The following is a 25,965-nucleotide window of genomic DNA, read 5'->3' as shown; positions in this document are numbered from 1 at the left end:
TAGATTTGACCCTGAATATACCTCATATAATTATTATATGGTTAATTATTGCTGAGTTGTCCTCGAGCGCGATTAATACTTAAGTCCCGAAAAGAGCCACTGGATTTGACCTCTTATCAGTACCGGAACTGCTGCAACCCAAACCCAATATCGCGAGGGGTGAGGGGTGAGCTCGAAGGGTGCCCTAAATTATTTCAGTGAATGAACATAAATTACTCATCATGTTTTGACGACTCCTCCACGAAAAAAATAATTAAAAATGATTATGTAAATTAGAAATAGGCATTTCGGCGTCGGCCATTACCACGCCAAGATGCGCGAACACATATGAAGTTCCTGCCAATATGGGACTCCGAGAAGTGTGCCAAAAAGATTGTCAGCGAGAAAACCTTTGCCGAAGAGGATTGCCCTTATGTTGACCGTAAACTTCGATGTATATAAGTCTAATTGTCCATAGACGCTTAAAAAGGCACTGCACTCTAAAAATGATGTGGTGTCAAATTTAAGGGCAAAACGAAAAAATAATTTTGGCCGCGGCCATTTTGTGTAAAGTTCGATCTCTGCGTGACTGCTGGAGCGTGAAACACCTGTGGAAATTTCAATAAATTGCAGCTTCATTAAGGATATGTCCTACTACCACATCATCATCTACTGTGAAGCCATTTTTCCTTCGCGCCCCAAATATCGCTCCCCTGAGCCCAGCGCCCCCTATATCGCCCACTGAGCGTTTCCGCCCCTTTCAAAATCGCCAGAGCCCCTTGGGGGGCGCTGGAGGCCAGGTCAAGAACCACTGGTGTACTACTGTACACTATACCGGTACCCTGCTGTGCAAATGCCATCTGATCTAATGGGGAATTAATATAGATGTATAATTTGTATATTAACGAATCCACAATTCACAAGAATGATACAACGAAAGTAGTGCCGAGTGTGTCTCATTATTATGAATGTAAAATGATAGCATTTTTGTAGTGCATACGCCGGTACAGTACTGCGACAATACCCATTGGCCAACGACGTATTCAATGGCTGTAACTTATTTCGGATAATTTATTGTAGAGGCCTGTTTCTAATATTCATGGTGAATTTGAGTGTGTCCTTGAGAATCTTCATTGTTCAATCGTAGCTAGTTTCAGATGATAAGACATAAGCATAGCACGGCACAGTAGCCTATATGTAGCGTACAACGGAGCCTCGACCAGTATGGTGATTATACAAATTACAAATACATACATATGTTGCAAATGTCATTGAGAGTCCGTGCTGTTGTATCATATGGATTGTGGAAGCAAAGTGAGTGACATATCATAGATTTTTCACGTACTACATAAAGAATTGGAGCTACAATATGGAGGTCGCGTCGAGCAAGTGCGGCGGTGAAGACCAGGGCTTTGGAGACGGAGCCGGAGCAAGGAGCCGGAGTCACAGAGCCGTACATTTTCAGCGGAGTCGGAGCTGGAACCGGAGATCTATATAAAATTCAAATGGAGCCGGAGCCGGAGCCGAAGCCGGTTGTTTGAACTTTGAAGTGTAGCTCCGGCTCCGATGTATTCCATGAGATGTTATGCTATTATTTTTGGCTGAATTCACATAATTATACGGTAATCGTTCACAAAATTCTGAATTGTTGCCTCCTTGGCTCCACCTTTTCTAACCATGTTCATATATGGGCGCCAAATCTAGGTGGGCTAGATATGCCGCGGCCTACTCTGTAATCACTGTATTGTGGGTATTCGTCATACCAGCAATTTTTCACTTCAGCATATCACCAATGGCCTTGTGCGATTCGAAAAAGAATCATCACTACACATTTCACAAAACGGGACTGTTGCCTATGTGGGCTGAGCAATTTAACTAATTAGTCCTCAGACGAAGATATATATGCGACGCCAGAGAATAAAAACGTGACCTTGCTGCACATGTCGATTTGAAAGGTCGCGCAATGACACTTTTGAGCATGTAGTTCAATTTGTTACTGACACGGTGCATTGTAAACTTATACAGTGCAAATCGCTGAATTAAGTTGCCAAGTAGTTATGCAAGGCCAGATTCAGACACTATTTATGTGTTTATTCGATTCGCTAGATGGCAGGGTTGTAACCAAGTCACAAGGCTCCGAGTCAAAAGTAGGGCTGGGCACAATGATTCGAGTACTCGAATCTAATTCGAGTAATCATTTTAATGATTCGAGTCGAATAGTAAAAGACGATTTTTTAGAGTACTGAAATTATATGCTTCTCACAACTGCAAGTTAATTTATCAAACAGACTTATAATTTCTATACTAATTTCACTGCTAACGCCTTGAAACTTTGATTGTGCGTTTCCTAGCATACGAGATGTATAGTTCAAGCTACGAATGCTACTGGAAATAGCACATTTTCGAAGTCATGATCATCCCACAACATTGTTACCAAGTCCAATGAAATCGGCATGGTCGAAAAATACCGAAGTATCTTTAATATGTGATGGATGACAGGCATTATATTCTTTGTGGTCGCATAAAAGGTACATATTTGAACTTTGACACATTACAATCTGTTATGACGTCATGACGAGTGATACTCGATTACTCGACTCGACTCGAAGCATATTCAGTGATTCGGAATCGAATCACTCAGGTACTCGATTTTGCCCAGCCCTAGTCACAAGTCAATCTCACTTTTTTAGTTTTGACTCAAGTCAGGTCGAGTCGTTTTCAATTCGCCACCGAGTCAAGTCCGAGTCCACGTCATCGACCAGAGGTTCGAGTCCGAATCATGGTATTATGACTCTAGTCCGAGTCCAAGTCATTGTGTTGACTCCTCAGTTTCCAGATAAAGTCTTGTTAAACCCACTGTTATAACTCTGTTTTGTGATATCGAATGGTTGGCATTTATAATATAGCCTACTAATTTTCCTCACTTTCAATAGTTTCTTGTCGCATTTTTAAGTTCCAGTACCAATGGACCACTAATTCTTAACCTTGTCTCCAGCGCCCCCCAGGGAGAGATTTTGATTTTGAAGGGGGCGGAAACGCTCAGGGGGTGAAATGGGGGGCGGTGGGCTCAGGGGGCGTATGGGGGGCCCTGAATGAAAAGGGCTCCGCAGTACATGGTGTACGCTAGAAAAGACGTATGATTAAATAGTAGAACAATAGTTCTTCATATCCCTGAGTTCTCATTGCAAACTAACACTCAACAAAATCTGTCAAATCACGTTTTTCATTGGGATCATCGCGAAATATCTACCGACCATGTTTCCATGAATGCTGTGGTTTATTTTAATTCATGTAAAAGGAATTAGGCATACTTTTGGATTCCCCGTTGTAACTCTCCCGTCACGCTAGCTACTCCAAGTCGTTTCGACGCCTTACTATCTTTTCAATGTAGGGCAGTTTTGTGGTGTTTTGAAATGATGAGTTTAATAATAAATTGATACTTATACCGATAGCTCGGGTTATTTTCCACAAAATGTTTTGAACTAGGTATTGTATCCTGCAGCGCACTACTTGTCGAAATTGAAAAGGCATTGTAGGCTACTGTGCAACTTTTGAGAGTGATGTCCCTTGTATATTAATAATGATTGGAAAATGTTCGGCTAAATTGATTAACTAAATATACTTGTATTTGAGAGCTATAAAATTAATTTGTCACAATATTTCTCCATCGTATCATAAAGGATGATACTGCTTAGTGTTGTTACCCCAATTCATGTTAGAGTTAAGAGCTTGGTACAGTACTAAATTTAATGTCAGCAAATCTCTACCACATTCTCAGTTGACTTAGCAGTCACACAAAGCAATAAACAAAGCCAATACAATTAACTTCCCCGTATTGCCAATCGCAGAGGAGAATTTCGGATGTGTACATCAATCTCGAACCAAATGCTATAAGCCCGTAGGCCTTACCCGATGATTGTTATAATACCAACCTGGATTTATGATTCATGAAAATAGCTCATACAATTTGACCGTTAATTAGTCGAGTGTTCTAACAGTGAAGTCTCAACTCGATACCGGACTTTGGCCACTTACCCAGTTTTTTACTGCAGTCCCTAAAATAGGGGGCGCCAGACCCAAGCAATTTTTGAAAGGGGGCGCTGGAGAAACAAAGGTTAAGAATCACTGCAATATACGAACTCCCAATAGGGTGCTTGTAATTTACTACTCTTCGAAATTACAATGAAACGTAATCGCCGTCTGAGTCTCGAATCATATGACTTGGTTCGAGTCATGTGTAATGACTCGGGCCCAAGTCTAGTCAATACACATATTGACTCGAGTCGAGTCGAGTCATTTCCTTATTTTGAGAAAATGACTTGAGTCAAGTCGAGTCATCAGAAAACCGTGACTCGAGTCATTACAACCCTGCTTGGTGGGGAACCTTCTTTATTCCAGTAAACTTGATCGACACCGGACGGATTGGCAACGAGCGCACCAATATCGAATATTCAAATCGTTGGGTGTTTAGTAGGAAGCGGATGTGTAATGATAAGGTCGCAACACGCGCTCATACAGCTCTTGCTGCAGTTACACTTGAATAATCACCCCAGATTGAATTCGAGTGTATGACTTGATATTAACGAACGCAGTACCGGTATTTAAATGCCCAGTCAGTGCTTTAATGCTGTACAGTAGGGTTGTTCAGATTTGAAAAATTGTCCGGAAACTTCGTTCGCCGTATTCCAAATGATAGTTTACTATATAAAAACACTTTTCTACGCGATTTTGGTCATCTTCATCTTGATCTTCCTTCAACTCAAAGTCCACAAAGATCCACGGGGCAATTCTCCTAAATACTGGATCTGCATTGTTGACCATGTCACAGGTTTATTGCTTTGTGACGTTACCAGTTGAAAACGGCCGCGTGGAGATGAGATTTTGCAATGAAATAAATATGTTTTCAAGATTGTACAGTACTTAAATGCAGTCCTATTAAGGCCATTTGCATCTCCATTTTGCTCTGCACAACCTGTCTATTATGTTCATGGGAAGCATGTATTGGTTGCACGGTAGACATCGAATTGTTTTGAATCGTACATTGAAGAAGATCCGTTGGGTTGCAATTCGAGAACAAATGCGAATATTTCCTGCTAGTTTTCAGCCAGAAGATATTATTTAAAGGTATGTAATGTCAGTAATACTTTTCCAAACTTCAAATCATAGGTAAAATACCGAGTTATCTTATTTTATTGTAGTATGGTGGATTGGTGTACTGCACATACCCTCTCGACGTCGGATCATCAATTATCCATCATTGCTGATCGTTGTGCGCGAATCTGTCTGGATTTTGACTATTTAAAGAAGACCTTCGTTAGATACATGCCGCCTTTTTACCTGACAAGTGCTGCCGCCTTTTTACCTGAAAAGTGCTGCCGCCTTTTTACATGACGAGTGCCGCCGCCTTTTTATCTGACGATCGACCGTCGCTGTACGACCAACGCTGTTTATCTTATCCGATGTTTTACCGTCAGTCCGCTGATGTTTTCTGTCGTACAATAAAGTGCTAGCCAACGTACCCGCCGACTCGCTGTTGCGGACCCTAGAGGGAACGCGACGTAGTCTATATACTCAGACAGCGTGCCGAAGCGCGCCATAGTAGACTGCAATTTAGTTGACGAATGTGTGAAACAATGCATCTACACAATGTTCTGCGCTTGCCTTATAGGTATTCTTGTTCTAATCTATACTTTGGCAACCTAAACTAACTTCTAACTTAGAAGAACACAGACCTGCGTTGTGGCAGTCTTATGGCAATTTTCTTTTAGATATAGTAAATACTGTAGAACCTGATCTAGAGTAGGTGCCTTGGAGTGACTAATACGTTCAGATGAATATCCGACCAAATAGGGACCAGAATATCAGACCATATAGTGAGCAGACTTGAATCTTGTTCAGGATGGGTCCAGAAAAACCCTTCTCCGCTTTGTTTCACACAATCTTCTTCAACCTAATTGCAGTCTACCATAAAACAAGATAACTCGGAATTTTACAGATTATTTGAAGTTCAGAAAAGTATTACTGACATTAAATACCAGTATATAATATCTTCAGGCTGAAAACTAGCAGAAAATATCTGCATTTGTTCTCGACTTGCAACCCAACGGCGCTTCTTCAATGTACGATTCAAAACAAGTCGATGTCTATTGTCTACCGTGCAACCAAGACATGCTTCCCATTCACATGATAGACAGGTTGTGCAGAGCAAAACTGAGATGCATGTGGCCTCTATAGGACTGCATTTAAGTACAATTTTAAAAACATATTTATTTTATTGCAAAATCCTATCTCCAAACTGCCATTTTCATCTGATAACGTCACAAAGCAATAAACCGGTGACATAGTCAACCATACATACCACGTATAGTAAGGAGAATTGCCCAGTGGATCTTTGGGGGCTGTGAGGGGAAGGAAGGTCAGGATGAAGATGACCAAAATCGCGTATAAAAGTGTTTTTATATACTAAACTATCATTTGGAATACGGCGAACGCAGTTTCCGGACAATTTTTCAAATCTGAACAACCCTACTGTACAGTGTATAGTACACCAGTTGTATCAAACATGTGGCTCGCGGGCCGCATCCGGCTCGCGACACAATTCTGAGGAAATTAAGGAATGTTTATATTATCTGGCAGATGTGTAACTAATGTTCAATTTTTTTTTTATACTTGATACTTCCATTAAATAATCCCTCAAGACAGCAAATGTCGAACATCTTCAATGTCCATGGCCACACACCCTACGCTGCTTCCCACTGGACAAAATTAAAAATATCTGTAGTGTAGTTCAGTTGCTTGGGTCGAACAAATGACTAAGAAAGACTGCAAGTCCTATTCCTTGAATACTTGACTAAGTGCATGTAGATAGACATAAGCTATTTGACTACTTCCCAAATTTCGTTTCTGACGAATGTTTACTAGTAGCGAGAGTGTGTGTGCTTGTAATCAGTATAGTGTGTAATGAGAAAATTAGTAAGTTACATGCCGTATTAGTTGCCGACTCATACACAAGAGCTACACCAAGATTGTTTTATCTACATTTTATTGATACAGGATTGGATCTATGTCATCGTTGAATGATTCATACAGATAAGGGCATTAGAGAGTCCATGTTATAAAACATGAAAAAGGAAGGATATTTCGAAAGGCATTCTTCCATGTTAATTGCATAAAGAATACTTTTGTGTCACAATGAAACAACTTTGTATGCCATCGTTAATCATATGTTTGCACATGCCTAATGGTTATTGATAGTCATTTAACCGTCACTGGGACATCTAATTTTTGAAGTAAATTGGTAATACCGTTGGAGTCGGGTCAGAGTCGGAGTTATCTTGAAAAACTAGTCGGAGTCAGAGCCGGAATCAGAGTCGGTATATTGAATATGTGTGGACGTGGAGTCGGAGTTGGATTCGGTATAATGAAAACGCCTGGAGTCGGAGTCGGATTTTGGAGTCGGTAGTAAAATCTAGCGACTCTACAGCCTTGCTTGTATGTGAATCCGAGCCTGTACTGCTGTACTCCAACCTGATGGTCAAAATTGTCTGTGTAGAGCAGGGATGGGCAAACTTTTAAGCTCGCGGGCCGCATTCAACATCTGAATCCATTCGCGGGCCGCACTATATAAAATGGGACTATAAACCAAAACGCAATATTGGTATTTGATTATATAGTGAGGACATGGAGATAATATATGTGCTTATTTGAAACAAACCAAACATTGCTTTGGTGATATCGTACACGCGTCAGAAAGATAGTGGCGAGATTTCATAGTCTGGTCGAGCTCAATAACCAATTTGTCAAAACTATAGAGATGAAAGTCGGTTGTCCCGATTCTTAGAACAGGATTGAAATTTAAATCTGTGAGCAGCGATCTGTTCATAGATTTACTAATTTATCTTTTGGTTCAGTTCCAGGACACACAATGCTCACAGAATCATAACCATGGTAGCTTCAAACACGCTTTTACTATGTGTAGATAAAATATAAATGCCCCAATTCTACGCATACAGAGAACGAATCTACCTAAGATACGCGCGAATCGTTTTTTATAAGCACATCACTAAAATAAATAAAACTGGAGTGGCCAATCTGAAATTCTACTCGTGATCCGAATTATGTCAATCTCGTTTAGGATATCTGTGATGTTTAGCAGTTGAAACCTTTCAAACTGTGTGGGCCTTGAGATCAAGCTGTCACGCCAGAAATTAAACATCAAAAATAATATAGGAAGTATTTACCTTAGCACAGTGGTTCTCAAACTTATTAAGATACGCCCCCTCCCCCTTATAATGATGAAAGATTTCGCGACCCCTCACCGTCATATCACAAAATGCAACAAGGTTGCTATATAGCAAACCTAACGGATAGTTTGATGGCATGGAAGGTTACGACTATGGATGAGAGATTTTTAAATGTGAAATTCAAACTAAATACAGAGCAAGAATCATGAAATTGTTGGTAAATCGCGCGGAGCGCGAACATTTTTTTCAGTTGAGCTCAGCTTTGCGCCCCACTTCTGATGCTTTTACGCTCCCAAGTTTGAGAACCACTGCATTTTATCAATATTTAAAAAAAACTTTTTTTAGACTCTCGCGGGCTGCACAGAACGGTGTTGCGGGCCGCATGCGGCCCGCGGGCCGTAGTTTGCCCACCCCTGGTGTAGAGGCATGTTTGAAGCGGGTGGGATCAGACTATATAGTTTATATGAAAGGTCGGATCGACCATTCCTATTTAATACCGTATCCAGTACGTGCCTATTTTCTGTACCACTGTTATTGCTGCCAGTTTGTTGGGTATTTCGGTTGGATGAAAATAAATGCTTTCTCTCTCTCTCTGTCATAACCCATTTCAGAAATATTTCAGTCCTTCATAGAACACCCGAAGGTAGGAAGCAAATATATCACGTTGCTTTGAATTACATGATGTATTTTTTCTATTCTTAATCACATCCGATGATTGCGCCGGTTTGAGATATTAAATCAAGACTGCATTCTTCCTACTGAAAGGAGTTTGCCGCATTCCCGTCGTTACGATGTTGCTGGATGATATCCCTCAGCATGGCTGTGAATAGGGTATAGCGAAAATGATGGATTTGCATTATCTTTAGAAACAATATGGAATAATACCTGAAATATCTTCATGCCTCTCATGTTCGTGCTCCTCGTGCTTTCCCTCTTCATCTCTACAAAGTAAGCAAACATTGACCCTCGTAAATTAGGTGGACACATTGGCATCTGGAATGCGCAAAAGTATTAAGCCATTGTCCCGAAACTCGCGTGCCTTTAATATGATAATGCCTCAATGATGAAAATTATGAGTTTCTAAGACGAGGTAGCACAATCTCTTCCAGTCTGATAACAGAACAAGGCAAATAACATGTCACAGAGCTCCCTCTGATTTTAGTTTCAACTTCTGGTTTACCAGAATGCGCTGACGATCCCTCGGTTGGTCGTCAGCGACCTATACCAAATCATATTGACGGTGACTATATCTGGTGCGAGGAATAGATGAGGCATCTAAGGTAATGTACGAGATGTTTCGACCGATACAATCTTTGTACAATGGTACAATTCACATATTTATATATCGTTGAATCTTACCTCCTACTCGCAGGACGCCAGTGAAAATGTACATCTTCATGCCTCTCACCCTCGTGCTCCTCCGGCTTTTCATGTTCGCCAGGCTCTCCCGCTTCATCCCTGCAAAGTAAGCAAACATTAACCCTAGTAAATTAAGTGGACATTAATAGCACCTATGGAAAGTGGAAAAGTATTTTGCCAATGTCACGAATCACTGCGACTCGATTGAAGTAATAGTGTCTTAATAAGAATTAAGATCGTAAGTGCGGGGAGTCAGGTCAATCTTTTCCGGCCTTATAACGAAACGGAGTAAATAAAGCGTCACACAGCGCCTATTCATTTTGCTTTCAACTTCTGCTCGATCTAGCAATCGCATATGGGTTATGTCGGAACGTGAGGGTCGCTTGTTAGTGAATTTAAACGACCGACCAATATTGATGATGTCATAAATCTGTTATATGGAATGGGGTAGGCGTTTGGAGCAATGTGCGAGGCGTTTCCAAAGATCAATTATGATAGAAGATATGTATATTGATAAATCTTACCCAAAATGAAAGTGAACATGAAGCCATGCATGGCTCGATGTCACCATAGCCAGCACCAGAAAAGTTGCAAGTACTAGTCCCCTCATATCGTCAGTTATTTTTCAAATTCAAATCTCCTATCTGTATGCGTGATAAAACAATGGAGTTGTCTTGGAGATAGAGGGATAAATGAGATAATTGACACTGTCGTGTATGTACACCGTGCAGGTGAAATGTATAGGACCGGCATAGTCCACTCCATAAGAAATGCTGACAGTAAACTATGTTGATGACCGATAAACTTGAAGAACATGAACATCGACTAATGACGAATTTAGCATTTGGACAAGTTTGAAGTATAAGTAGAAATATCTGCATGCCACTTCAAACCGAGTGACAGAGTACAGCGACAGCTTCTGAGATTATTGAAAGAATATAAAACGAACGTCTACCAGAAATTATTGAGTTATCATTGAATACTCAGTTCAGCTATATATCACATAGCCAAACCTTTATTCAAACTATTGCTATTACACACATTGCTACTGCGCACATTTTTTACCATACACAGCAGTCGAATAAAACAGACGAGTGAAATTCGTTGTAAGATGCCGCCTTATATTCTAATATTAAGGAAATATGTACCATTAGATTCCATATGTTAGTCATTACATTGAAAACGAAGTAGACAATAGGGCTTTTGTATTATTTTGCCAACCGGATTTTAGGAGCTTGTTTAACAGTAGGCGGATAACGATTATTGCGTTGTATCTAAGTAACCAAGACACTTCGTTCTACAATACCGAATTCAATAGTATATTCATATTGCAATAAAGCGGGGTATTTTGGGATGACACACATCGGGGGTAATTGTCAGCACCCAATATGACGTCATAAGCATAAAATTTCAAAATATGAAGTGATCGCTTTACTTCAGTGTACTACTTTCACTTGGTACACGAAGTACTGCTGTTGGCACAAACGATGTTGGCGTGTTTTGATAAAAACAGACTTCAAGTCATACATATGAAAGTGCGAACGGCTTCTCCTTTTCCTGACGACGCGAAACCTGTCATCTCGATAATTTTTCGCGCAAACAGAATATATCATGATAGTTTTAACTGTGTCGTAACACTCACTGAGCGCAGAAATCAATTGCTTTTGGAAGCAGGTGGAAATAGGACGAATCCATGATAAATGGATAAAGACGTCTTTAGTTGTTCGTTCGGTAGGCTCTGTTGACTTTTTTTTATTTGAATTGCGGTATTTTCTCTCGATGCAGCGACATATTCAAGTAAGATATTGCGGATGCCGTCAAGCTCTAAACTCCGTATGTTATCCGTACGGTGCCCATGGGGTTTATTTTTCTTCGTCTAGGTCAGGGGTGGCAATTATTTTCCTCCGTGGGCCGAATGAGAAGTAGAAAATACGTTGGTGGGCAACACAGAATAGCTTCACGGGTCGCATTTGGCCCGCGGGCCACACTTTGCCCAGGTCTGGTCTAGGTAAATGAATTCTAGCGTAAGAGTTTGTCTGTCAATGTTGGTTTCCTGAAGATACATGGTTCAAATTTGTGGGTTTAATGCTGTGCGAGGGTAGGCTGTAGCAGGATCAAATATTACTAAATATTTTTGATCCCATATCTATCGCAGATCAATTTGCTTTTACTGATCACGCGAGGTGAATTTCGTGTATAGTTTGGTACAGTGGTTATTAACCCTTTTCACCTCGTTGCGACCTTTGAAAGTGAAAAATAGTTCGCGGCACACTAGCACAGTAGTTCTAAGCATTTTTTTGGCCTACAGCACCGGCAAACTAACAGAATATTTAGCAGCAACCACAGTCGTACAGAGATCGTCTCTGATCGAAGTACTTCTACCTTTTCGGAGCAGTCAAGTAAGCTTTGCTCTGCTTCAAAGAAATGAGGGCATCTTTTATCTCTGCGGGCATGTCACAAATACGTCTACGACCGGTATCATTTGACATGGGAATCGTTTTCAATTCTTCCTCAGCTTTGGTCCCAGACATTTTGTCAAAATTTTAGTGCAGGCCGGATGAAGAACTTTCTCCGCTTCCGTGTGAGGTTTTGAATTTTCAGCAATTACCTCATGCTACCACATAACTTGCCTGCTGCGATCTCGTTTAAACTTCGGGCTGCGCTTAATTTCAAAAGATTTGCTTGACATTAAAGTCTGCACACAACCACATTGTCGATGTAATTAACCGTCGCGTCAAAGAGGCCAATCACGATCGCCACTAACAAATGCGGAGGCGTAGAGGCGTATACTAGAATGCCGAAAGCATTTCCACGCATATCGTGTAATATCACGTGTGAGGATAGTAATACCTCAATAGTGCTACTGGCAGAGCCACCCGCATTTCAATTATAGTTCCAACAAACCGGGATAATACCCTCAACAGGCGGGGAAATTTGTTAACTGATATGAATTAATAAATTTTACTTCTCAATTCTCAAATTCGTCGCCTGTAACGTAACGTTGCGCCCCGAGCCTACATTTTACCGGCGGTGCCGGCACGATACGTAACAATCGCAATGTGGATGCCTGGATGAGTATGTTTGTAATTCGAACTTGTAAACGTGAACATGAACATGACTTCTTAAGGAGTTCATTTCTCGCTTGTGATTAGGAAGACAACGAGGATTTGAAAACTGCATTGTCACACAGGCATCTCCATCACTGCTCTTCTCTGCGATCAATATACGTATTGTGCAAAACCGAATTTAGCCTGCAAGGCACGCAATATGTCGGGTAAAGCGAATAGCGGGGGATATTGATTGCGGGCATGAGAGCAATTTTGATTTGTCAAATGTACAAACTTCACATCGAGCCCGATTTAGATTATTGAGCGTTTGCTATAGATTAGAATTATTTTTGCACATAATTTCAAAAATTCGAAGAAATCTCCGGCGCAGTGGTTCTCAAACTGGGGGGGCGTGGAAGCATCAGAAGGCGGGCGCAAAGCAGCGGTCGACCGAATTTTTTTCGCACTGCGCGTGATTTACGTCTTAATCATATACTTGTTACTCTATATATAGTTCGAATTTCATATTTTTCTTATCAACAGTCTTAACCTTCCATGCCATGAAACTATCTGAAACTAGAATTTCGACAAGCCTCTATGCCAGTGGTTCCCAACCTTTTTCGATGGCAGGGCCAAATTTAGAATTTCAGAGTATGACCGGGGCCGCACGAATACCAGGGCAATGAAAGGAACCCAAAATAGTCACCAAAATATGAAAATTGGAATTGTTCCGATCATTCGATTGACGCCATTGGCCATTGTGTTGCCGCGCTCCCGTTGTTCAGAACAATCAACCTTTGCTGGCTATTTCGGAGTAGTTTTATTGCTCTGGCGAGATTTCAATTCGTATTTTAGGAATCAGTGCGACACTTGCTTTCGATAAACACCGACATATCAAATTATTCGGACGCTTGGGTCGCGAGCTATAGGACTACCAATTATGCTGCTTTCTGTCGGCTTATCAGTACGCATCTCGGCGTATTCAATCGTGAGTCACTTGTTGCACATCTATCCGTAAATTAGTTATCAATACCCAGGGCCGTAACAGCACTTCGTCAGCCCCCCCAAAAAAACGTTTCTCTTGGGCCCCCCATAGGGTGATAAACCGAACTTCGAAGCCCCCAGACCCCCTCAGGCTAGATGGTTGTTCACCGCAATTCATGATCTAAATCGGTGTCCGTTTCAGGCAGCTTCTCTCGACAAGTCGCGCGAAGCGCGAAAAATTTATAGAATTCATGATTGAATCGGTCAATATAATCGAGAATTGCATATATATTGGTTTCAATTTTTATCCTCTCTCTGCTCACGTAATCAGATTGACCGGTTGAGCCGAGTGAGTTGTCTTTGAAAAGGTAGGACCGCTCAATATAATAATTAAACATCTTCGGCCGTATACCCGGTGGCAGGAACGAAACAGCACTTCGTCAGGCCCCCCAGAACACTTGGGTCTTGAGCTTCCATAGGGTCATAAACCGACCCCCCGTGCCGTTGTTCGCTTCTGCCACGAAATCAGGCTCCCCGTTTAGTGAGCCAGCGCGGAGCGCGAAAATTTTCGAAAATTCAAAATAAAATAGATCAATAAGATGGTTACTGTCCTCTCTGCTCACGTAATGAGATTTACGGGTAGAGCTGAGTGATGTGTCTTGGAAACTGTAGGGCCCGAAAATAATAATTAAACATATTCGGACGGGCGGACCCGTTGGTACGACTTCGTTACACGATGTTATTTGTTATTTCGTGACCCGAATGATGCACATCGGGTTCTGCACCATTGGTCAGAATGTGCATACGATACTACTCTATGGATCAACAGGCATTCCATCTGAGCTAGTGCATATAACAGGGGGACTCTTGACATGGCAGCACGTGATGTACCGGTACGGTCGTATGGCCGCGTACAGTGAAAGTAATGTAGTGCATTACATCATTCCTATTCAACCCTCGTAACCAACTTTTCAGCTAGATATTCGAGACACAATAATGTAATTTTGTACCACGGTTCAAACGAAATTGATGACTGAAGTTTACAACCTCTCTCTTATAAGATATTGACTTGACGAATAATTTATGAATCACCACCGTCACGTCTCAATGATACTTTGTAACGACTTATTCCAATCCTTCGAATGGAATAAAGACAATAAATTGGTACAAATTTATTGGTAAACTCGGACCTGTAGGACACGCTTCAATAAACTGACTTTTAGTGCACAGCGCCTAAATTAATGCATGGTGGTTTTTGTGACAACGGCGGAATTGTAATGTATTTATTTGGCAGATAGAATGATATTTTTACTGAAAAATTACCACGACACTGGAATATAAAGTAGGTTACATTGTTCGTTTTTGCGCATAATGTGTAAAGGCGTGCATTGATTCGGCCTCAGTGGCATATACGTCGGTCTTAATTTTAGTCCGACCCTAATGTTGCTATTCCACCGTGGTCGTCTCCGCAGTGCTATTTCCAGGAAGAACACCGAGTGTAAAAGCATTTCTAATTGTTATTGTCGAACCTCCATTGGGGTAGCCAATGTTAAACATCAAAATAATATTATATTTCCTTGTAGAATAATTCACAGTTTTCCTTGAGCTAGTCTCATGGAACCGAGGAGGCTAAGACACACGCAACTCTATACATATGACAAGTGATAACGCGCCTCGCTTGTACATCATTGGCTGCAGGCAATTAGGCGCGGTCCATAGTTGACCTGGGAATGTTGTGATGATACGCTGTGTTAAATGGCATATACTCACGAAAGGTTAGGCTTCGAAATCAAAAGTCCGTCTTTCCGAGATGCCGATTCTATGTGCAATATTTATAATCAGGATTAGGTAGTTACACTGATTCTCAATAACTGTTCGTTATAATGTTTTCGTTTAGTGGGAAAATCTACTTTAGGGGTTTTGTTCATTTAACACTCTTGATACACAGTTCATTTTGTCCACCAGTAACCCATAGTATGTGTAGACTGTAGTTAGATGTGTAATGTAGTCGATTTTAGTTCTTGTGACTCTGAGAAAATTTTGGGCTCCTCAAAGGCTTCCAGGTTGCCGTAAGCGTACTCCGTAAGCGTATAATTTCTGAATAAGACATCCGCGATCTCGCATCTACGATACTGTACAACCTAATGGGAATCGTCCTATAAGATTTGAAAAAAAATCTTGTGAATGGAAAACGCCACAATTTCGTTTATTATGATACATTAGTCACGATTCATATCATATCCGTTACAGATTTTATTCTATACCACAGCTTTACTAATCCGGAAGGTATTCTGTATTGAAATCAATTTATTATGAATGCACTGAACGACGCATTGTAAAAATTACACACCGAAGAATATAGATACTCGTAAGAGCATATCCTATGAGACAAAACACAGTTCTAAATGAAACGCCTCACATCACAATGCCCTACTCATGTTCCATAGCGGTATTCGATTACAGGATATTAAATGCATACATTGGAGAGTGAGTACAGGTTGCACTGCATTCTCCAGAAAATGAACAATAGCGACAATCAAATCCGCTGGAAATCCACCGGGATTTGTATGAACGCAGCGATACCAGATTGTATTGTATGGTTTTGATAAGGTATAGGACAGTGGTGCTTATAGTCAGGGCATGGTATATGGTATGGAATGGAATGGAAATTTTCCATACTCCATACCCACCCCAATCGCTCCATACCATACTTGGCAATTTTTCATACCATACTTAGCAATCTTCTTTGAATTACAATGCGGTTAATCTTCGTTGAATTACAATGCGGTTATGTCAAATGGACATTGCGTGATGATAATCGTACCAAAGCGCAGAAAATTATTTACAAGTTCAACAAATTGATCAAAATGTTCGTGTAACTTCTACATTGTCAGAGTCTACGGTTTTTACAACTCCATTGGTAGTTTACGGAGTGGAAGTCACGACAATCGAAATGCAAGTTGTAACACGACAGCGGTCGAATATCATTCGTTTTTATGATATTTAGATTGAAAAATTATTATTAATATTATTTTCCTTCATATGCGCGATGCGCAACTTTGTTGTCTTCAAATAAATATCGTCCGGGGTGGGTGAGTCATGAATCACAATTCGAGATATGAACCATAGACAGTGAGCGATTTTCTGAGGTATGCAATCAACTTGACAAATCGAAAGTAGGATCAAAGTCATGATTCTGGCAAAACTGTCAAAGTATGGAAAAAGTATGGAAGTATGGAAAAAGCATTACATACCATGGGAAATCTCCATACCATACCATACTTGCATTTTTCCATATTCCATACCGAAATTTCGTTCAATGCCATACCATACCATACCATGCCCTGCTTATATAGCCTTATTATGCTTTGCGCTCCACGACAATGCCACAATGGCAATTTCGACAGTTCAATGCATTTTCAATGGCGACTTTTCTTACACTTCCTCTTCAACGAATCAGTCATTCATCATTCATCGGATCTTTGCTGCAACTTTTAAGCTCATTATACTTTCTGGGCTTTTTAAGTCGCTGCAATTGCAGTGAGGTCGGCGATAAGAAAAGTGATACCGATTGAACTTCTTCGCGACTTCTAATGATTCTATCCCCTAGCTTTCCACAAATTACTAGTAAAATTCTGCTACGCATATATACCTTCAACATGATTTCCGTGCCCTAACATTGGTCAAAATTTCGTTCAGCCTAACATTCAATTTACGTACTCTATACTCGTACCTGCTGGTAAATGAGAATGATTTTACATAGCATATAGTAAGGGCGTGGATTAGTGACCAAACGTAATGTTCGTCAAGTTCAATTAAATGATCAAATCAATTGTGGCCCTCATATCTTTGTAGCCATTAACCTTGACAACTTCAATTCTGGCATTGTCGGTGTTGCATTAGAACAGGGGTGGACAATTATTTTCCTCCGCGGTCCAAATGAGAAGTAAAAAATACGTTGGCGGGCCGAATGAAAAAATTTAGCTAAATTTTCCAGCGTGTTTTAATTTCATTTCTCAGCCAAGTGCTTGCCGATGATGATGTAATTTCATTTCTAAATTACATTGTTAATAAATGATGCTTAATGAATGTGTTGATGTTAGGTAAAGAGAAAGTGACGGTTATTAAAAAAATATTTATTAGCCGTCATGATTCGAAACAATGTTAACATGATACATTTCTAACTCTCTTTAAACCCCTAACCACGTTCTTCTATTAAGATTCTAAAACTGTTGTTCTCAAACTTTTTTAGGCACGCCTCCCTTTATGATAGTGAAATATTTCGCGCCCCTTATCAAGATATATCGCAAAATATTAAATAGTGCGATGTGAATGCTAGCAATCCCAACGGATAGTTGGTTGGCATGGAACGTTATGGCTGTTGATGAGAGAATTCTGACAGATAAAAGTCGGACAAAACACAGAGCAACAAGTATAAACCGGTGGTAAATCGCGCGGAGCGCGAAAAAAATATTATTAAACTGCGGCTTCGCACGCCCCTTCAGATGCTTTCCCGCCCCCCCCACTTCTAGAACCACTGCACTGAAATGTATATGCGATAGTAAAAACTTATTGTCTCGGTCGCTGCCTTCCCAGCAGTGTGCAGCTTATATAGCCTTGATGTTGAGCGAAGCTTGCTGTTTTTCTGAAATTCGCCTTCCTTTTACTAAGTGCTTCGTGTTTTTGTCATAAGACCCACATTAATTAAAATTCTTAATCTCGACGACATCCTCGGCAAAAACTAAAAGTACGGGTTTTCCCCTGACTCCAGTATACAAATATTTAGTGCTCTGGACCTTCTTTGAATTTCAGTTTTAGGCTTTCTTTTTTTGACATCTATTTTGGGTGATAGATATAATGAGTGATATAGTAATGGCGAGTACTGTTTGACTTGTTTTACGAATTAGGGACTTGGAAACGTATCACGTAGCAATTTGAAACACATACCGTATAATGCAAAATGTGACAATGGCAACAAAGAAGGTTAAAACTCAACTATATGGAAAGAGTGATTTCTTGTGACTTTAATTGCTACTCAAACTTTGCCACATTGCCGTTATTTTTAATCTGGAATACGCATGTGAGGTACGTAGGCAGCGTAATCGTGACATATTAATGAACAGGCTTCAAAGTAATCGAATTTCCTGCTCAGTGGATACAGCCTATGGTTTTAGTCATTCAAAAAGCAAGTTTTATGTTTTGAATTCCAGATAACCTTTCGCGGGCCGCACAGAATAGCTTCGCGGGCAGCACTTTGCCTAGGTCTGCATTAGAACCTAAGCAGTTGAGAGTCGCTTTGTGGTAATTTGCTTTATTCGAAACTAGTGGTCTGAAGCAGTGCTTTTGAACCTTTTTGAGTTCCATTCGCACTTTTTTGTATAATGAATATCATTCGCACAAACTAACTAAAATTTGTTATACAGAAATATGATGAAGATACTTAACAACATTTTGTTCAGATGTGCAACAAATTGGCTACTATGTAGCTCAAGCTATCAAGTGTCTCATTGTAAAGGAAACTTTTTCGCTCGTTTTGATTTCAACTATTTCACTAAAACCTTTCTCGGCGAAACAAGTTGTTGGGTTTTGTACAAGAATGTCTACAATTGCTTGGATGGCCAGATCTTGAAATCTGTTCTGCACTCCTATCCAAGATACGGCGTATTTTTCACGAGTGAAAAATGATTGCTGGCAGAAATCGTTTTTGAGAGCTGACACAAAGGTACCAGAGGTTCCAGTTTGTCGAAACAGTGAAACCCCACATGTTTGTGTTGAGGCTTTTACCTTACGTCTTGGAAAATAAGGTCCAAAACGATCAAGGAGAGTAGGCACATCATAGAGATTGCTACCTTATGATACGTTGCTCCGACTTGTGTTCTGTTTTTTTTTCGATCTCCTATTTTCTGTCTCGCGAGTAAACGAGAAGAGCAAATAAACTCACGATACTGTGTGATCTGCTTTTTAGCTCAATCTAAATTGAGAACTCATAACAGTTTAATAACGATAAATCAGCTTTTTAGACTACCACCAAAATCTGAGTTTTAGTGGCATCTCGCGACCCGAGCCTCACCCATGAAAAGGAATTCATCATCATTATTAGAGTAGTATGCTACGATTTTACGGACATGTATGACATACAGAACGCGCACAGCACAATTCTACACTACTCAGCTCTACAAAACATGTCTGGCGCACGCAATTTCGAATTAGTTTGAAATAAATTCCTCTGCGTGTCGCAGTTGTACTACTGTAACCAGGGCCGTAACAGCACTTCGTCAGGCCCCCCAAAAACTTTGGTCTTGGGCCCCGCATAGGGTTATAGGCCGAACTTCTGGGAGGCTTCGCCCCCCAGATCCCCCTCCAGCGATACCCTGTTTACCGCTATTTATCATATTGTTGGGAGTTTGTTTAGCGAATCAGCTTTTGTCGCCTAAGCGCGCGAAGCGCGCAAAATTTCTCGAATTCATGATTGAATCGGTCAGTATGATCGGGAATTGCATATATATTGTTATCAATTTTTATCTTCTCTCTGCTCACGTAATCAGATTTGCCGGTAGAGCTGAGTGAGGTGTGTTTGAAAAGGTAGGACGACTCAATAATAATTAAACATCTTCGGGCGTATACCCATTGGCAGGAACGAAACAGTACTTCGTCAGGCCCCAAAAACGTGGGTCTTGGGCCCCCATAGGGTGTAAAACGACCCCCCATCACGTTGTTCGCGTTTGTCACGACATCATCTGTACTGTATTGTGAGGCAGCGCGAGGCGCGAAAATTATCGATAATTTATGATAAAATCGGTCAATCAGATCGGCGATTGCATATATATTATGCTATCAATTTATTGTCCTCTCTACTCACGTAATTAGATTCACCGGTAGAGCCGAGTGAAGTGTCTGGAAAGCGGGAGAGCCCGTAAATAATAATTAAACATCTTCGGCGGGCGGACCCGTTGATATGACTTCGTTACATAATGTTATTTCGTGACTTTCAGTCTGCTATAACAAAAAATATAGAATCGCCAAAACGTGAGCTTCTAAACTAAGAGACGGACACGATTTCAAATTGGTATTTCTTCACTGGTATAAAATTTTTCCCCGCGGGATGGTATTTGTCTAGTGAGGTTCAGATTGCAAAGACAGCAACATTCGGCGACAGTCATTTAGGCGCCTATGGACAATTAAACCTATATGTAGTTTGTATATATAACGAAATCTTCGGTCAGCATAAGGGCATAGACCTTTTCGGCCAAGGTTTTCTCGCTGCCGATCGTTCTGGCACACTTCTTGGAGTCGCATGTTATATGGCCCAAAACTTGATTGTATGTCTTGGTAGGTCTTGGCGCGGTAATGGCCCAATACCCAATAATAAAGACAAACGGTCATTTGAAAAAATTGCGTAAATTTTCAAAAAATACTCTATGATTTATGCTAATTCACGAAATAATTTTGGGCCCCCGTCGAGCTGGCCCCCCCCCAATTGGGGGGTTTGGGGTGCGGCAGTTACGGTGCTGTTTATCACATCAGCAACGTTATCCGAGAGCTGCATAATGTCGCTCAGGTCTTCGTGTCGGCGAATGCACAAGTTGTGGATGCACGCAGTAGCAACAATTATCACGAGCGAGTTATCTAATCTGGTGCGCAGTGGAATCATCAAGCATTGAAACCTTTGCTTCCATACACCAAACGCTCTTTCAATTTTAATGCGGGTAGATATATGGGATCTATTATAACGCCTCTCAGCGACGGATTGAGGATTTAGGAGCGGAGTCATCAGATTTTGCAACAGTGGGTATCCACTGTCACCAAGAAGCAGTTTGTTCGTTCGTGACAGATACACAGGAAGTGAGCTGGATTCAAATATCCTGCTGTCATGAGTCGATCCTGGCCACCTTGCGACAATGTGCGTGAATTCCATTGTAGAATTGCAAACAACTTGTACATTTACAGAGAAATAACCTTTTCGATTCCTGAATAACTCTGCATTAGGTCCACCAGGTGATCTAATTGGTATATGTGTACTAGGGTTGTCCAAAATTTGGAAATTGTTACAAATCCCCCGTTGTAATGTCTTATTCTATAGATTATTGATAAAAAACGACAATGGGCCTAAAAGAAGCTCACAGGAAGGCCGTTAAGATTTCGTGCAAAGCGTTTGAAAGTAGCTGCCAAAGAATGGGCGTACCACCGACCATCGAACGGCGAGAAGACTAGTAATCACGAAACCACGGCTCTTGATTGGCTGATCGGCTATGCTTCAATGACCACTGCAGCAGCAGCTTGCTGATTATGTGATCAAGGAGTCTGCTACCGGTGGCGATTCTGAAAGCGCATTGTATGTAAGCTGACAGTTAATGATTTAGGATTGATTCAGGGTATGTTGAGGTACGAAATACATGATGGACAAACAACAGCTGCTTCACAAAAACGTCTAAAGCATGACCGCTTAATGTGAAGGACACCGCCGTAGCCTATATGCCTTGTTTTCAACGAGGGAAAGCATAGGCGCTTATGCAAGTGGCGACGTATTCCAAGTTTCAGAAAGGATCTATCATTATTGAATACAAATATAAAGCTTAACAATGACAATATAATTTGTGTGATCTTATTGGGCTTAGGTTGTAGTACATAGTTGCAGTTTTGAATGCTCTAGGGATCGGCTGAATCAGACAGTTAAATTTGGCCCTTATCAGATGTTTACAGCAAATTGAATTCACTTGTAAGTGTTTACAAAGTCCCTAATGATGCCGCAGAAACGATGTGTAAATGTAAACACAGACTATGCTGGATATGACTTACAAACTATGCTGGATACTGTGCAATATGCATCATTGTCTGTGCTTACCTTTATTTTCCTTTTCTGCACGATTATTTAGGACTTTGACATATCATGTCCAGCATAGTATGCGCTTACTTTTACACCCCTTTTCTGCGTCAGCATTAAGGACTTTGACAACACTTGCAAGTGAATACAATTTGCTGTAAGCATCTGATAAGTGCCAAGCATAACCCGCTGATTCAGCCGATCCTTAGAGCTTTCAAAACTTCAACTATGTGCTACAACCTGAGCCCAATAAGATCACACAGACAAAGTAGTGTCATTGTTAAGTTTTATATTTGTATTCAATAATGATAGATCCTTTCTGAAACTTGGAATCCGTCGCCACTTGCATAAGCGCCTATGCTTTCCCTCGTTGAAAACAAGGCATATAGGCTACGGCGGTGTCCTTCGCATTAAAGCGGCCATGCTTTAGACGGATTTATGAAGCAGCTGTTGTTTGTTCAGCATGTATTTCGTACCTCAACATACCCTGAATCAATCCTAAATCATTAATTGTCAGCCTACATACAATGCGCTTCCAGAATCGCCGCCGGTAGCAGACTCCTTGATCACATAATCAGCAAGTAGCTGCTGCCGTGTTCATTGAAGCATAGCCGATCAGCCAATCAAGAGCCGTGGTTTCGTGATTACTAGTCTTCTCGCCGTTCGATGGTCGGTGGCACGCCCATTCTTTGGCAGCTACTTTCAAACGCTTTGCACGAAATCTTAACGGCGTTCCTGTAAGCTTTTTTTAGGCTCAGTGTCGTTTTTTATCAATAATCTATAGAATAAGACATTACAACGGAGGATTTGTAAGATTTTCCAAATTTTGAACAACCCTAATGTGTACCATCTATGAGTCCAATTACCTCGGGAAACTGATGCTCCCTATGAAATGCCATCTGTTCTAAATTGATTTGATGCTGCGTGTTTGGAAAGTTTATAAATTTTCGCTTTCTTTTAGCAATTGCTTTTGACACCTGGTGAACAATTCTGCACACTGACGTCCTATCCATTTGCAGTAAGTCTCAGTCAGTCCTCTGAAAATGTACCGAAGAATAGAACCGTAGGGTTGCAAGTAGTCGGTAGATGGGAGGAATAGGATGGCTTCTTTTGCAGTCGTATTGAAGGTCGTCTTTTATTATCTCCAAGAGTACCATGAAGGAATCCTTGGACACGCGATAACGATGTACAAACTCTCCGCTTGATAGGTGCTCCACTGTATTACTCCGGTCTCTAACGATACGCCTTGGTATACTCCTGTTGTTCAAATTGTAGAGCAGCATGATCGAATCGAGATGATAGTCCATGGTAAAGTGGTTTGATGCCCAATAAACTACCATAAACAGACTACCGTATTGGTACTTTGGTAGGGTGCTGATATAGTAAGCTGATATAGTAAGCAGAAGCAGCTATGAAATATTCCTGTCAACAATGGCATTAGCAGGCATTAATTTATAATTTAGACAATGAAGATAACCATGTATACGTTTTGGATAATGCACTGAACGGCAGCTATCGTTTATCAAGCAACAAACGCCCGAAACTTATGCGTAGGATGTTTTGAAAGCAGTGCAAAACAACCGTTCCGGTTCGTCAGCTCAGATAAATGCGTCAGTCATGCGTCATTTACGTGGCTAATCATAGATTAATTAATTACTAGTCAATCACTATCCATGCCCTGGAATTTAATCTGCTGCTTAATCAGAAATCAATTAACTAGTGATTAGGCCCTAATCTGATTAGCATCCATGCACCCGACCCTTAAACAGGAAGCTTCAAGCAAGGCAGCTGCGCGTATGCTAATATGCCAATGTTGTATTTCTTATCTGCAGGTGAGGCCACAAGGAAACCGTGTGCTTATTAAAACTACAGGCACTGTTGTTTGGAAGAACGGGTGCGACAGCAGAGTAGCTGTGTGTGTGTCCGAAATGCAGGCAAGGCAGCCTAAGTTTGCGCGATCCGTGTATGTGTGTCGAAACTGCAGGCAATACAGCGCAAGCCGTATGTTTGTGAAGACTGCAGGCACGACAGCCCTGGACTGCAGGTAAATCATTTTAGCTTAAGGCTACCGTATATGTATTGCGCTGTTAGTATGTTTTAAAGAGCAACGACAACTGCGTGTACGTTGGTAATCTGTTTACGGCAAACGCGTGTAAGGCGAGGTAAGTCTGTACGGCAACCACTTGTACGGCACTAAGGTAAGTCTGTACGGCAACCACGTGTACGGCTCTAAGGTCTAGGTACGACGGTACGACTGTTAAATCTAACTGCACAGCGCAGATGTAGATTAAACATTTATGCTAAGTCAATGTATCCCAGCGATACCAATCTTTTTCTTTAGCTTAATACAACCAAATACTCCGCACGAATCCTTTTTGATCATGGTTCACTGCCTCGTCAGGTAAGTATGAGTTTTCCAGAAATTTATTGACACCCAATTTCATACAACAAAATAAATATTGTGGTGAGCACGCTCTCCACATATGCATAAATGCATTCACCAAGTGCGCTTTGAATCGCCGAAGCAAAATGAAATAGTTTCTACTAGACGCGAACGCCAAATATGATTGGGACGTCATCGATGGTATTGGACTGACTGCGGCGTCCAATTGCGAATTCCGCCGTCCATTCCTTGCTTAAAAGTGCGATAATCATTATCATGCGTTTTATGGTCATCTCCATGGTGCTCTGATATTCGCTTTGCCAATAGAGAGCCGGTATAGGATTACAGAAGCGTGACATAGCAATGCAAAGTTTTCACAGCTACAAAAGCGAGGCATATAGGGAAAGCCTATTGTAGACTAATTTCTGATCTGCTGACTGTCATCAATTCTCGCCACAATTCAGGCGCTTATCAAACTACATGAAGTGTATATGATCAGTTCAGGAGAGCTAGGTGAAAAAGAAAAAACAACGGCCTCTTTTCTAATAACTATCGTAAAAAACGCCTCTCTATCGCTAATTTGAAAGAAGCAACCCAGTCTTGAAGATATGAGAAAAAGAATCACTTTTAGATAGTACGCAGATAAAGGCGCGACTACCAACACTGTAATTTGCCAAATGCCAATTGTTAAGTTTTTCGCTCTTCTCACTGTCATCGCATTTGCGGCTTTGTGAGGGTGACTAATAGCATAAACGCGCCATATTGATAGGACGAGCACGAGCTGGATAGTGATAGGATAGCAGATGTAATTACCAACGTAGGAAACAATACTTTGCAGACGAGTCTGTTCTAAGGATAGTCGTTACCCATGGACGAATACAAAGTCTGTCTGACTGCGAATGGAGAGGCAAGCATGGACAGACTATCTGAACAACACAAAGCGATCATGAATACATTGAGAGGTGTTTTGTTCAATCTGCAGAGAGCGATGAGCACAGTTGCATTCGCGAAAAATACGAAAAGCCAAACAGCACCAAATGCTGTCTCGATCACGAGCATTTCCTGTTTCGTGAAGATATTCCAAGCCATATCTGTTGCAGTGAATGCACTCGTTTCGCTTGTGGTGTTCTCCATGTTGTAATATCGCGA

At 41.0% G+C, this 25,965-nt stretch overlaps 1 protein-coding gene across 1 annotated transcript; it reads right to left on the bottom strand.

Moving 5' to 3' along the window:
• Window positions 1-8,890: 8,890 nt before the first annotated feature.
• On the bottom strand, window positions 8,891-24,795 carry LOC145457798 (uncharacterized). Its single transcript, XM_080336088.1, has 5 exons — window positions 24,777-24,795; window positions 10,106-10,227; window positions 9,582-9,680; window positions 9,108-9,163; window positions 8,891-9,042 (listed from the first exon to the last, which is right to left on the bottom strand). Exons 2-5 carry the CDS (start codon window positions 10,189-10,191, stop codon window positions 8,978-8,980), a joined length of 306 nt encoding a protein of 101 aa, XP_080192214.1. The 5' UTR covers window positions 10,192-10,227; window positions 24,777-24,795; the 3' UTR covers window positions 8,891-8,977.
• Window positions 24,796-25,965: the final 1,170 nt, after the last annotated feature.

This window comes from Botryllus schlosseri, chromosome 2 (genome assembly GCF_051294905.1).
Source record: "Botryllus schlosseri isolate E-star chromosome 2, Bs_hap1, whole genome shotgun sequence".
NCBI classification, from domain to species: domain Eukaryota; kingdom Metazoa; phylum Chordata; class Ascidiacea; order Stolidobranchia; family Styelidae; genus Botryllus; species Botryllus schlosseri.
Note: the sequence above shows the minus strand (reverse complement) of the source record. Positions and strands in the feature narration are given on the sequence as shown.